General features: G+C 38.0%; 2 protein-coding genes across 2 annotated transcripts in view; one reads left to right on the top strand and one right to left on the bottom strand.

The window, feature by feature from the left end:
- The window catches only part of LOC144642922 (pre-mRNA-splicing factor SLU7-like), a 28649-nt gene extending 26972 nt beyond the window's left edge, over positions 1-1677 (bottom strand). The window contains exon 1 of the mRNA XM_078502026.1: positions 1523-1677. Coding sequence (XP_078358152.1) covers positions 1523-1659 — 137 coding nt within the window. The 5' untranslated portion in view covers positions 1660-1677. The remainder of the gene's footprint in view (positions 1-1522) is intronic.
- Positions 1678-1977: 300 nt separating this feature from the next.
- Positions 1978-14592, top strand: part of LOC144642949 (vesicular integral-membrane protein VIP36-like) — a 21425-nt gene continuing 8810 nt past the window's right edge. Inside the window, exons 1-6 of the mRNA XM_078502070.1 lie at positions 1978-2097; positions 6136-6251; positions 7769-7883; positions 9866-9948; positions 11195-11290; positions 12157-12228. Coding sequence (XP_078358196.1) covers positions 1989-2097; positions 6136-6251; positions 7769-7883; positions 9866-9948; positions 11195-11290; positions 12157-12228 — 591 coding nt within the window. The 5' untranslated portion in view covers positions 1978-1988. The remainder of the gene's footprint in view (positions 2098-6135; positions 6252-7768; positions 7884-9865; positions 9949-11194; positions 11291-12156; positions 12229-14592) is intronic.

The raw sequence follows: 14592 nt of genomic DNA, 5'->3' as shown, positions 1-14592 counted from the left end.
AAAGACAGTCGAACGGCAAAAACGCACGTGAAAATGAGCTGACCTCAGAAGCCGAGCTGTAAAACCACGCGACCCCCAGCAGACCCCCCTCCCACTACGCATGACCACATACGGGTAAGCTGCTGACCAGCATTGTTTCGCGTTTAACTTAGCTTAAATTACATTCAACCACATCTGCTAGTTGTCGATATACCACAAAACAAACAGAATGCAAATAATTTAAATTTTCCAGTTTGCTTAAGTCAGGAGCTACTAGCCCGATAGTCATTTTTGCTAGCCCTAAAAAATTCTCATTAAACATGATGCTTAAATTAATAATCTTTCACTTGCCTTTTGGGCAAGTGAAGGTATAACTGGAAAGTGAAGGAATAAGTCCACTAGCCTGACCGCAAAATCACTAACTTAGCGGACACTAACTTCTTTTGCACTCAACCCTCCAAGTTTATTTTTTTTCCTTAGTGGCCATTTGGCCACTGACTGCTCAAGTTTGGTCGCCAGTGAAAAATTTTAGTCCCTAAATTAAGCTGATGCTTTCAGTCCTTCTTCTCAATTCAAATTGCCAGGCTGGTGACTTCAGTTCTAATTAAGTCACCAGTTCCAAAATTTTAATCTTGGAGAAAACACAACCAGCTGATATACTGTACATAGGGGACATGTGGTTGTCGTTTGGCATGACATTTAAAAAACCCAGTTGGTAATTGAGTATTCAGCATTAGATTATGTAATATCAACTTTTTTATATTATAGTCATAAAACGCAAACCAAAGTAATCATTGCGGCCAATCACAGTGCACACAGACAGTCCAAAGAACCAATCAAAACTTGAAGCAAATACATGTTATTGTAGCTGGCATAAAGTGCACGAAGAGGATTGGTTTTGGTTTCACTTCTGATTGGCTGAGAAAGACTATATTTTTGTTGAAGAAACTTAAATTGCATATCTTCAGCATGGAGTGTACATATAATCAGTGGATTGCCGTGCACAGCCTTGGAACTTGTCTCACAATAGCTTTACTATATGGTCAGCCGATTGAAAGCTTTATTTTATTTCTCGTACATAACTTTAGTATTAAGTATCACCCTTCTCAAAGCTGTGCTCTTAGAATAATGATTACCGGGTGCCCAAAGGCTCTTAATATGCAAGAAATCTTGGGTGCCTGCTCTCAGAAGCTTTAATGGTAGAAAAGTTTTACAAGTCGCCCAGAGACAACCTCAGACAGCTTTGCTTCTGAGGTTACGTTCGCCAGACAAATAACATGAAACACTTCACCAATCTTTATATAAAGGAATGCTTCCCAGAGCATTTCGTCGTGTTGTTCCGCCTTTACAATCAAGATTGGTTTCCACTTTGCAACATAAGAATAAATCTAAGTCAAAGTCACGTTCGTAACGTATGCTGAACGTTCGTAGCAAAAGGGGAAAGCGACTCGAATGAAAATGATCACAAGCTAAAACAAGTGACAAAGTAAGCTTACAGACGTGCACACAAGCACAGACAAAAGCATCACAAACAACAACTTACTTTCCTTCTTCATCAGTCAATGCTGGCGCTGTACCAGCCTTTCTCGCTTCCTCCAACTCCTTCTCTTTTCGCCAATCAAGACGACTTTTCTTCTGTGCTTCAGCCGCCATCTTATGTTTTCCTTTCCCATAATCCATGTCGAGAGACTTGTCGTAACGTGTGCGTAGCTAAAGCAACGTCACTTCCTCCTCTTTCTAAAGCTAGGGAGGGGTAGGATAAATCTAGCATAAAAAGAAACACTTCTGTTTAGCTTTTTTATTGGGATGGAGTACAAATATTGAGAAAAAAACAACTTTTATTTTGTAAATTTAACAATTTTTGTGATAAAAAAATCTGGAATGGTTAGAATTTCTAAATTTTACCGAGCAAACAAATTCAATTCTACCCTACCCTTGTGAAAATGTTTATGTCTCATTGAAGCGAGACCGTAGAAGACTCGTAGAGTAACGTCGTAAAGAATTTAGCCATGGAGTACATGAACGTGTTCTTGTGGGGTTTTCTCCTGTTAATATCTGAAGTTATAGCAAACGAGGAGTCGAGAGGCTACCTTCGAAGAGAGCATTCAATTTTGAAAGGTGAGGTGAAGTTGTTTTGGTAAATCTGACAAACCAGTCGATTTTAAAATGCAACTTTTTGCGAAGTCAAGACAACTTCGTAAAACGTAACTTAACTTTTCGGGTTTCTCGCTGCCGATTTCCTGTGAATAACTTTTAATTGCTTCTTACAATTTCTTGCATATGTTTCTTTCAGTTTGATTCAATGCTTGATCTTTTCTCTGAGTAGAGTTTATATGACATCAAAATAAAACTAAGGAATATAAAGCATTGATTGTAAATCGCTGCAACTGGATTATTCATGTGACATGCATGCATTCACGTAGAATTCGAATTTTGATCGAACATTTTTTATATTATTTTTTATATTAAATATCTTTTTTTCAATCAGTATACAGTTTGCAATATATTATATTAACGTGAACACTAGTTGACCATTTTACTGCTCACAATGTTCATTAAATAATAATGTACAATACAAAGTATTAATCAAAGATCTCTTCGAGATATCGACTTTTTTTGCATGAGGTTAGTATGAGTAGAAGGTTTATCCTGGGCATTGTTGTTCGAACATATCATGGAAGAATTCAAACGTCTTTCAGTTCAAGCATTTTTTATTTTCGCGGAGTAAATGCTGTATTTGTCAGTCGCGACGACTGGGTGCTTTGCGACTCATATACTTTGGTTTGGTTAAAAAAGGTAAACTTTGATGTTTGCCTTTAACATGTTTAATCGAAATAGTTATTTCCTTTCGAGTTAGAAAGATTTCTACTCGGCCTAATGCAGAAAAATAACGCCTGATCGCAGGTTAGGTTACGCCAGACAGAGTTACCTTTTGTCTCGTCACGCAATCTTAACCCCACATTGTGAAGTAAATTTTCGTTTGGATATTACCAAAAGCCGCTTCTCCTCGCGTTATTCTTTACCTTACAGCTACACATGCCATTTCTAACGACTACATTTCCAGCAAAACAGTTGCTGTTATTTTTCTAATGGCGATCGATGCATTTACTTCTGAACAGAAGAAACGTTTTAATAACGTTTACTGCTTACACCGGAAGTAATTTCACAACAGGCTACAAAAACACTTGCTAATATCACTTAACACATTTAATGATGTTGCAATTAGCGAAGCGCACTAATGACGTCACAGAATTTGACCCCCGGTGTGAGTCAAAATTCAAACAAACAAACCACTCTCTGTAAGAGCAATGTATGGTTGGCGGGCACTTTGGAGGCATATTTAGCGATTGTTTCACAAAACCATGGCCAGATTGGCTCGGATTTCGAGAGAAAGCCTTACCTGTGCAACGTAGAAAGCTCAAACCGTGGTTTGAAACAAAAGGTTTGTCAAACAGAGCGATTATTCAATAAATGTGTAAAATGTTTTACTCTCAGTTATTGAATGGATTATAAAGGCCCGATTTGCTGCCGGGATTTGCTGAAAGAAAACATTTATTTTTATGAGAAATGCAAAACGTTTACACTGTTCTTAGTGGCACATTTTCCAACACAACAGAGCTAACCTCAAATTTATGCCACCACAAAATTACACAAAGAAACGCTCGTCCGATCGGTCCCCTTGCCTGACCCGAATATTTTAAGAGGTCAATTTCGTTACACAATTGTCGCGGCAAATACTATTTAATATACACTGATCGAGCTCGGCAGCTGTAGCTGCAGTCTGTAATAGTAATGGGGATAAATAACAGCTTTATTAAAATCAAACCCGCCATCAATTCCATTAGAAAGGCGTTTGAATAGCATAATATTTTCGCCCTCTATCTATCATGTGTCGAAACAGATCGGATGACCGGCGATCAGTGCCGTCAAATTCGGGAAGAATTCTGAATTTCTTGCAACCGACGATCTTTCCGGTGCCTAAATGAAGCAATCCTTTGCAATTATATAATTCGATAGTAATTCGCTATCCGCCGCTTAAATTTCTCGGCAGCCTGAATAATTTTGCAGTGGGAATCAAGGTGTTATTGCCGGATCTTCGACTAATAAATTTAATTTTGGACCATTTTTTGGATACCTTCAATCTGTTTTCACTTACTAAAGCAAAAATGTTTGGAATCTATCATTTTTCGAGCCTTTCGAGAATCTCGGCCTCACATTGTGCCTTTCTCGCCCCTTTTTTCTTGTCAAGAATGCGTCCCCTCCATACAAAGCCTTTGCCCAAACTAAAATTGTTGTCCGACTCACGCGGGGGGGGGGGGGGGGGGTATCATGTGGCGAAATCTATTTTTAGTAATAGTGCGCTTCGCTAGATGATGTTGCAATTCTAAATTGTGCAACTCAGCAGAAATAATCAATGCGTTCTTAATCGTTTTAAACTTCACTGCCTTCAAGTGCTGAACCGCTTACATTCTTAATTGGTTATGTGACGTAAGATTTGGGCTACTCACGTTTTTGATTCTTATATAATGTTTGTAAATTTGACAAGTCACGTTTTTTCTACAAGAACGGAAGTGCTGAAGCACAATTGTGCAACTCAGCAGAAATAATCAATTGTCACGAAATGAGTTTCCTTTGGTTAACTATTAGCAACGTTTTAGTGTGTGAAAGACTTGTACGAGTACAAATTTGCGTTGTTAATCGTTTTAGGTTAAATTAATATTAGCGCCTAAAGACTTGTACTAGTAAAAATTGCGTTCTTAATCGTTTTAAACTTCACTGCCTTCGAGCGCTGAACCGCTTACATTCTTAATTGGTTATGTGACGTAAGATTTGGGCTACTCACGTTTTTGATTCTTATATAATGTTTGTAAATTTGACAAGTCACGTTTTTTCTACAAGAACGGAAGTGCTGAAGCACAACTATAGAGTGACACTTACAAGTCACGCGCTTTGACCACCCACAGCGGAAAGTATTCCCTTGAGAGTTAACAAGAATGCAATCCCTTCCGGTTCAGATTTGAGTCCACTAAATGCTATTCTCCTACTTTCTTGCTTGTAAACAAGCAAAAAAAGTCGAAAAAAAGAGAGTTTTTGTTTTTTGCATCTTATCGCAAAACTGGCCAGAGTGCACATACTGCACTGCGGTGTAATAAAAGCATACATATATTAATTATATGGACAGAAAGAAAACTGCTTAAAGAAGGTTGATCAGACACAGATTTAAGAGAGCTCTCACAATCTTGAGTGTTCTTTAATTTCCTAAGTGCTTTTTATGGCTCAACTTACAATGAACAAGAAGCATTATTTTTCAATTTCGTTTTTTATAAAGCTTCACAAATTCATGACATAATTCATGTATGTTTCAATAATACATGCCTGTGACGTTGTAGGCCCACACATGCAAGGAGAACAAATAATGTTTATTTATTTTTGTTGAGTACACAACGTTTTGATATTTTTTATTTTAAGAGGATTGTGCTAAAATTTGTCACATTGGCTTGTTGACATCGAGGTTTACATAATTATGCTACACCACCAAGCAACAACCTCACCAAAATCACAGGTTAAAATAAAAGTACTGTAAGTTGATCAATTTGCAGGTTCGTCCACTGTTTTAATATTTTTGTGCATATTATTTTTTGGCCTGCTTATCAGATCTCAAATACAAATAAATACCTGGCAGAAGATTTTACTAGTGAAGTCTGTAGAATATATTTTGTGCTGCAAAATGTGCCTGTCACGTTTTCAGCTTTCCATCCTCACTGTAAAATCTACCACAATCTCGTCTCCAGAGGCGGCCATCCTTCTGGTCTGCGCCAGGGATCAGGACCTCTGGGGCTAATCTGAAAGCCTGCCACAAAGGCGACTGAATCTGATTGGCTGTTCAAAATTTGTTCCTTTCACCAGAATCTCTGGCGCAGGCGCACAAGAAAACCAGAACCAGGATTAACTGGTTCTGGTTTTTGATTAGCCCAGAGCTGTTGAGTTTCCCGACCGCTGGTCAAGGGGAACACACGCTCTGGGATCGCTTCTACCAGGAAAACAAATTTTTTGCTAAAGTTGTGCAGACTGAATTAAAAACTTCCAAATGAATTGTATTTTCATGAGCAGCTAAAGATCTGTCATCTACATGGGATTGTATGATTTTTTTTCTAGGTGCTGGACCCTCTATTCCTTATTGGGATTTCCATGGAAGTACATTTGTTTCAAGTAGCTATATCAGATTAACGCCTGACCATCAGAGCAAGAGGGGTGGTCTGTGGAATAGCGTGGTACGTAGTACAGCAACAAATATTAGTCCATGTTATGATAATCTAGTGGTCAAAATTAATGTTCTTAATATTAAAATACAGAACAGTCAGTACTTGTTACCAGCATGGAGGGGTAAAATATTAACCCCTTCACTGCCGATCCCTCTATACCGCTCAGTACCAAAGCTGACGTGCTTAATTAATGAGGCATAATTAACTCTTAAATAATTGCATAAACATAACGACAAGGACACATGGTTTTAAAACTGTATTGAAACATTTACCAATGGCTAATTTCAACATGGTTACATGTACCTTCATATTCGATGTAAAAACAGAATTTTGAACATTATACAGCTTTGGAAAGCCTTCCAAGAACGGCTTGATCTGACAGTCTGCATATACCGGTATTTTTCCATAACGCTTTCACAAGTGGATTATTTTTCTGCTTCCCAAGTCAAAACATCTCAATTCTCATTTTTGTGTTGATATTACACATCTAAGAAATATTTTCTTCGGCCATCAAGAAGAAAACAAGATGGCGGACAGATTACAGCCAAAAATTGTAATAAACCTAGAGGCAGGGTTTTGATTACTGATGACGAGTATTTACCAGGCTACCGAAAGTCTTTCTGGGTCACATCTACTGACGGCTTTTGAGTTTAGTGTGCCAGGGTTGCAACTGTGGATTTTATTTTCTTGACGTACTCAGTACGTCATGTAGGCACATGAAGTACAGAAACCATGACATACTTATAGTGGAAGTGAAGGGGTTAAACAGATTGGTAAAATACATTTTTATCATTCTCGCTAAAAGAAATAACAGAGTAAGTTTTTAGTTATAACTTAAACTATGAAAATGCAGTTTAAGAAGTAATAAGCCACTACGTATCTAATACCTGTCCAGTACTTCAAATCTAAATTGAAATCAGACCAGTATAATGGCAAAACTTATTAATAAGTTAAACTTAAAGTGCACCTAACCCCCGAAACAATACTTTCAAAATTGATTGTACATGAGTTAGAGAGTTGAATGGTTAAATATTTCTTCATCTCAATGTTGCATTTTTAAGTTATGAAGGTTTATTTTTCCAATATGTTAATGAGTATGACGTCTACTCAGGCTTTTAAGCATACTTGTTGTTTTTCTTATATCATTATTTACTCGCCATTACCAGACACCAAATATACAATAAAAATTGTGGAAATTGCGAGTATTATGATAATGCTTTTTAAATACTGCTTGTGTGAACCAGTCAAAATCTGTATATTGAATGAAGACTGGGTAGACGTCATACTCATTAACATATTAGAAAAATAAACCTTCATAACTTAAAAAAGCAACATTGAGATGAAGAAATATTTAACCATTCAACTCTCTAACTCATGTACAATCAATTTTGAAAGTATTGTTTCGGGGGTTAGGTGCACTTTAACTCTGCCATGACACAGTCCTTAAATGTTAATTTTATGTTAAAATTAGTGAATTTGCCTTTAATATGTTCACTTGGTGATCATAACTTGCATTTTTTTGTCAGCCATGTCATTTTAAAGACTGGGAAATGTTGCTTAATTTTAAAGTACACGGCCAGGGTGATACATTATTTGGAGATGGATTTGCACTTTGGTATACCAAGGAAAGGATGCAAGACGGTACGGCATATAATGATACATTGACAATTAACAATTAACGTGAACTATTGAGTTACATGTAGTCTCCGGAAGTTTGGAGAGCACGGAGAAGCTCAAGGTGATACCCAAGATCATTTTAATAAGCTTCTTGAGTGTTCTTCAAACTTCCCACGTGCACCATAACCCCGGGGGGGGAGGGGGGGGACTCGCATATGAAAGTGACGGGGATGCTCGTCGTCCCGCTTAGGGGTGTAAATTGCGGATTTTTGGTCTCGCTTAGGGTGTTCCGGGCAAAACGGCCAAAACGCCAGTATTTTTAGCCATAATGGTCTCGTTTAGGGTTACACATGAAGAAATATACAAATAAAAACTCCATTCTTAGCTGTTTGGTATCTTTTAGGGGTCAAGAAAAGCTTGAGCCACACCCAGATTGGTCTCTTTTAGGGGTTCTTTTCAAAATTTCCGACGAGCATCCCCGTCCGTTTCATGTGGGAGTCCCCCCCCCCCCCCCCCGGGACCATAACCCAATAGTGCACAGCTACATGTAAGAGCTTGTTAAATTTTTTTATAACATTCCTGGTGGACAATAATTTTGCTTGAGGAAAACTTTTCTAGTAAAGTGATTTGCTCATGCTTCCAGTGTTCACTACTTGAATTATGGTCCATGTTTATATACCATAATTATTCGATTAAGTGCCCTGGGCACTTATTAAATGATATCAGGTGCAATTTGGGATAAATCAGCACAAGTAAATTTTTCAAAGGCTAACCAAATTGCACGAGCCCAAAGGGCAAGTGTAATTTGTACTCTTTGAAAAATTTACGAGTGCTGATTTATCTCAAATTGTACGAGAAAAATCATGTGATTACTTGTTAATAATACACATACAAAAATTTCACTTGAAGTGCATGACAAACAAAACGTGTTCAGTGGCTTACCTTTCCGATTCGTTCTTAAACATAACGGAGTTGCCGGGCTTTGTAAAATTCAGATACCGCTAGGGAATTTTAAAGCTCTCTGTCATGCATTATCAGGTGCTTTTATTCTTATAATTTCAGTTGTATTGGTATGGGCTGAAATGTCCAACTTCAATTCACGCTTGTAATCTTTCTTCTTTATGAGCCGTCGCGTAAGAAAATACACGATTGGTAGCTTTCATTAGTTTAGTAAAGCCTGTCTTGTGCTGTACAAATGTCCAATTCCTAGTACTTTGGTTTAATACATACTTATAACTTTCGTTTAAATCGGTCAAACTTTTCATGAATAGTTATGTTTTTGCTCGAATTTTTGCTCTCTCAAACACTCCGACATCGGCCGCCATTTTGTTTTGGCGTGCTTTCTGACTTTCCTGTCAATCAATTTAATTTCAACTTTCTGCACTTAATTTCAACTTTTTGCACTCAATTTCAACTTTCTGCACTGTTTGGGATTAATTGATGTTCTCTCAGCCAATAAGCATGCAGAAATTTTTGTATGTATATTATTAGCAAGAAAACAATGTGTAATAACTAAACGTGAAGGTGTATGAAAGCTAAAGGTTTCAGTAAAAAAAACTAAAAAATTAAACTTGGTCTTTGGGATAGTCTCTTAGTAGTACTAAGTCAATTTTAATCTCAACTTCAACAATAATTAAAATTCCTTTAATTTGTTTCCTCATTTTAGGGGGGTGGGGGTGGGCGCTTATTCGAGGCTGGGCGCTTATTAACTTTTCCCACCTACCGGGTGGGCACTTATTCTAGGTTGGCGCTTATTTCGAGGTTGGGCGCTTAATCGAATAAATACAGTTTACTGAATTTGATTGCCTGGCTCTGCTAGCTATGTTATTAGACTGTTTAAACAATAGTCCACTGATCAAGGATCATAATCTCACAATTTGGTTATCGTAGTTTCAGACAGTAATAACCCTGTACATGTATGTTACTCATGGATCAATAAACCATGTTCTTTCAATCCCCAAGATATCTAATAACCTTTAGTTACTTTATTTTTCTTTTCTTCCCAGGTGACGTGTTTGGTAGTAAGGACCATTTTTACGGTCTTGGGATTTTCTTTGACACATACAGTAACCATAATGGTGAACATCAGGCAAGTGAAATATTCTGCAGTACTTCCTGGCAAGTGCTACATTTTATTTAACTTTATTTTAAAACTTGCTTGAAATCCATGAAATAACCTGCATAGCTGGTGGGATGTGCGACCGAGTGCAGCCAAGCAGTACTTTGTTATCTGCGAACAGCGGAGTGGAGCTGCAAAGTCGCGAGGGATTGGGCCTACAGGAGTCGAGTTGTAATCCCGCCTGCACTTATAAATATGTTTTGTTTTAAACTATGCGTTCTCCAGCGAACGCGGACCAGCTGGATCTATTCTCTTTTGTGCGATTAAGACTAGTTATATATGATAGGATTTGTTAGATTTAGTAGAAAATTCTAATTCTTATAATAAACAGGGTCACTGTGAGCAAGAGACCGTTTGACCTTTCTCGCAGCTTAAAGCTTGCTGTCGCATATCATATGTCTTTAATCGGATGTCACGCAACAATATAAGGCAATTTTTGTTGAGAAAACATAGGGAAATCTAAAAATCTAAAATAAAAAATTATTGAGCAAATCTACAAAGAAAATGACTTGTATGATTTGTATCCTTGGCCTGTGAGTCCATTACTACTGTTGGTATTTAATATTTGAATTCCATCAGATTCTAACTACCGGTATGCTGTTACACAATCACTAACATTGCTTCTCATATTTAAAAAATGTAAGCTGCAGTTGGATAACAGTCTTTTTCACACACAAGGTGTCAGCTACTTTTATTAAGTAAACATTAAATTTTTGACAAATTTCCTCAAAATTATTTAAGACCCCTTGTGAAACGTCATCGCTTCTGCATGTATTGCGTGCCGTTTAATATTTACTTTTTAGTTGGTAGATGAAGTAAGGACACTGAGACCTTTGGGCAAGCACACAATGGCTCCAACTTGTCTAAACAACAAGCTGGAAAATCCATGCCTTTTGCACCCTGCATTACCTTTGAAAATGTGACCAACAAGCCCAGGGTAAATTCCAGGGTCGTAACCAGGTATATTTTTTCATCGCTGATCCCAAATTTTAGCTCTAAATTTTGATTCCTGATCCCCAAAATGTGGCAACATTTGATCCCTGATTCCATTCTGATCCCATCTGATACGCCGATCCGGATCCCATGACTTGTGACCCGGGATCCCGGGTCCATGATCCCGATCCCGAGGCTATGATCCCGATCCAAAGGCTGTGATCCCTGATCCCATATACCTGGTTACGACCCTGAAATTCACGACAACTGTTTCTCCTTACAGCATGAGCACCCATACATTTCAGCGATGATTGGTAATGGATCTGTTCACTATGATCATGATCAAGATGGAACTCTGAGTCAAGTGGCTGGCTGCTCAGTGAGTATCAACTGATAGTACAGTTAAATCACATGTTAAATCCCATTGCAATATTGTTACGTGTCTAAGATATTCAGCGGGCCAATGACCTGCATGTTGTACTGGCTTACAATTTTAATTAGTAAAAAAGTAAAGATGACCCAGATGAAAACCCTGTTGTACTTTGTATTAAGTTGTAAAACAGCGTCCAGAAGATCTTTTCTGACAAAAACACCTGGTGGGTCCTCGGTCAGAATCTTGTTTCCCGGCCCCCACCCGACCCCCTTGTGCTTTGCATTTGCACTCACTTCACTTGCTGTTTATCTCACCTTCTTTTGCATTGAACAATAGAGGCTGTGAACAGTCACAGTCTAGTAAGACTGCTAAATCTGACGGGGGTTCATACCAACTTCAAACTGAACATAGCACATCACTACATATGTGACCCTCCTTAGGAAAACACGTCTTATCGAAAAAAGCGTTTTTGGGGGGGGGGTTTGGGCCCCCTAAAAACCGGGTTTGAGAGGGTTTCAAACTTTTCGCAAACCCTTGCGAACCATTTACTTCGGTAAACCATTTACTTCAGCAAAGTGAACCCTTGCAAATCCTTTACAAACGGTTTCAAACCTTCGCAAACCCTTTACAAACCGTTTCAGACCCTTTGCAAATCCTTCGGGAAACCTTGCAAACCCTTTACAAACCGTTTCAAACCCTTCGCAAACCCTTTACAAACCCTTTGCAATTCCTTCGTAAATTGTTTGAAAACCCTTCTACAAACTCTTTTGAAACCCTTCGTCACGAATGGTCACATATCACATCCCATGAGTTACACATAGACAGTCAAAAGGTTAAAAATTGCACACTTATACCTTATTTTTGAATTGCAGGCAAGTTTCCGTGGACGAGGTCATGACACCTATGCTCTGATCCGATACTCTGGAACACAGAATCGTCTCACGGTAAGTTGATGACTTACGTGTGTATTATAACAAAGTAAAAATCAAAGTCTCTTCGAGATATCGACGTTTTTGCATGAAGTATGAGTCGAAGGTTTATCCTGTGCATTGTTCTTCGAACTTATCATTACAGTTTCTTTGTAGTTTAATTTAAGGTGGCTTAGTACAGTTTTGAGAGGGAAAATCAGTCCATCTTTTATCTCTCTTCTACAATCGCCAGAAATGTTTTATCCTTTTCGTATTACTGTTTGTTACATCCTTACATAGTTCTATGATCCTTAACCATCATATGCGACATTTAGGAAGTAAAAATGCTAATAAACAGCTAAAATGAACGGCCGAGTGCTTCAGAGGGGACTGGCACTAGTAGGTGAAATGGCGTTTTTCTCGAAATCTACCCGTATGACCCTACCTCAAAATTTCAGAAATTAGAAATTGGCTTTGATAAAACATTCATGCAAAATAATATAAAAATCTGTAAGACAGTTATTTCGCAAAATAGGAAAATGTGATATTTTCTCGATTTTAAAAATAGCTCAAAATCTGTCTTACAGATTTTTTCAAAATTTTGGCTGTGGACGTGGTTCACCCCTTACATTTAATTGTGAAAGTTTCACAATAGGTTGTACGGTAGGTTTTCGAGAAAAATTGGATCAAAATCTGGTTTTTACGACCTCCAAAGCGAATCAAATTGCGCGTGCGAGCGCGCGCTAATATGACGCCATGCGTCGCGAGCGATAATGAAAGACAGAATTAGAACTTCTCTGTCGGTTGTTTATCCACCTTTTTTGTCGTATTGTTTTGCGCCCCAGGTTTCAAGACCTATCTGAAAGTATTTTGAAGTTTTCTTTTGTAGACAAATTTGGTGAAGCGCGGTAAAACAAATAGAACTCTTTTTCATTTCTGTTTAGAGTTGCTAGCGCCATTTTAGCCCGCGCGAGCAATAATGACGTCAAGCAGAAAATCGTAGCGCGCGCTTGTGAGCTACGTAAAAACTGTATTCGGCCACCTTAAAAACAATTTCCTATCTTCGCGGAGGAAATGCAGCCATATAATTTTGTCCAAAATGGCTCGTTCGCGCCGGGTATTTATACACATATTCCTTAACATTACACAAATAAACAGTGCAAATTTCAGCGAGATCTGACAGTTCTATACTTTAAAACTGCAAGGACCTTTCGAGGCAGTCGATTACGGCAGCGAAATTAGCAAATGAAACAGCAAAATATGCGTTCGACGCTTTGTTTTTGCGACGCTATATTTGAATTGTTATAGGTAGACCGCCGTTCAATGTGTTCAAGGCCGTATCGTTACGATTGCTCCATGAAAAAGCACGAAAAAAAATACGGATATTTCCGACTACTGTCGGAGAAAACATTACGCATATAATTGCGTCGTAAACAAATCGTTACACTCAAGCTGCGTTTTGTCTAGGCTCTGCGAGGGTCGGATATCAAGACCCAGGATTAAACAAAAGCCACATATACAGTGAATGCTTTCGAATTATATTTGAAGATGAAATACGAAAGAATTTTGCTGTCTTTGACTGAAATTCCACTCGAACTGCGTAGATACGATCGCATGTTGTAAAGCCGATTCATGCAACATTGCTCTCAACGTGATGTAAGTGCTTAGTTACGCAATCCATTGTTTGTGCGACGCTTTTTATAGATCGCCTTTCAGACACACGTGCGTTGAGATAAGAAAGCTGACATGGCACTTTTAAAATTGTTATATAACGTTTGTAAATGTGACAAGTCACGTTTTTTCCACGAAATCGCAAGTGATCACCCACAGCGGAAAGTAATCCCTTAAGAAATTAAAACAGTCCCTTGAGAAATTAAAAATGTCCCTTGAGAGTTTACAAATATGTGGTTCCAAATTGTGTCCACAAACCCCTATTCTACCATTTTAGCTTGTAAACAAGCAAAAACGTCGAAAAAAGTGTGGTTTTAAATTTGCTTGTTAGGCCACAGGTAACCAAAGCGTACTATGAGCATTTGGCAATGCATCAATTTAAAAATAAATTTAAAATATCTCCTTTTTCCTTTTAAAAGCTTCAATAAAGTTTGATACCTTACCTGCTGTCCTTATTTTGTCTTTTAGTGCTTCGGAAAGCCATACGCACGATTTTCGTGTCAACGGTCTATCACACGATAAAATCGCACACATAGCTTTCCGAAGCTCTACAAAGACAAAATAAGGACACCAGGTAAGGTTTCAAACTTTATTGATGCTTTTCAAAGGAGAAAGGAGATATTTTCAAATGATTTTCAAATCCATACAAATTCTCATAGTACTCTCAATTTTAAATCCATACAAACTCTTATAGTACGCCGTTTTGTTACCTGTGTCTGACATTATTTT

Source organism: Oculina patagonica, chromosome 2 (genome assembly GCF_052425735.1).
Source record: "Oculina patagonica isolate OP01 chromosome 2, crgOcupat, whole genome shotgun sequence".
NCBI classification, from domain to species: Eukaryota; Metazoa; Cnidaria; class Anthozoa; order Scleractinia; family Oculinidae; genus Oculina; species Oculina patagonica.
Note: the sequence above shows the minus strand (reverse complement) of the source record. Positions and strands in the feature narration are given on the sequence as shown.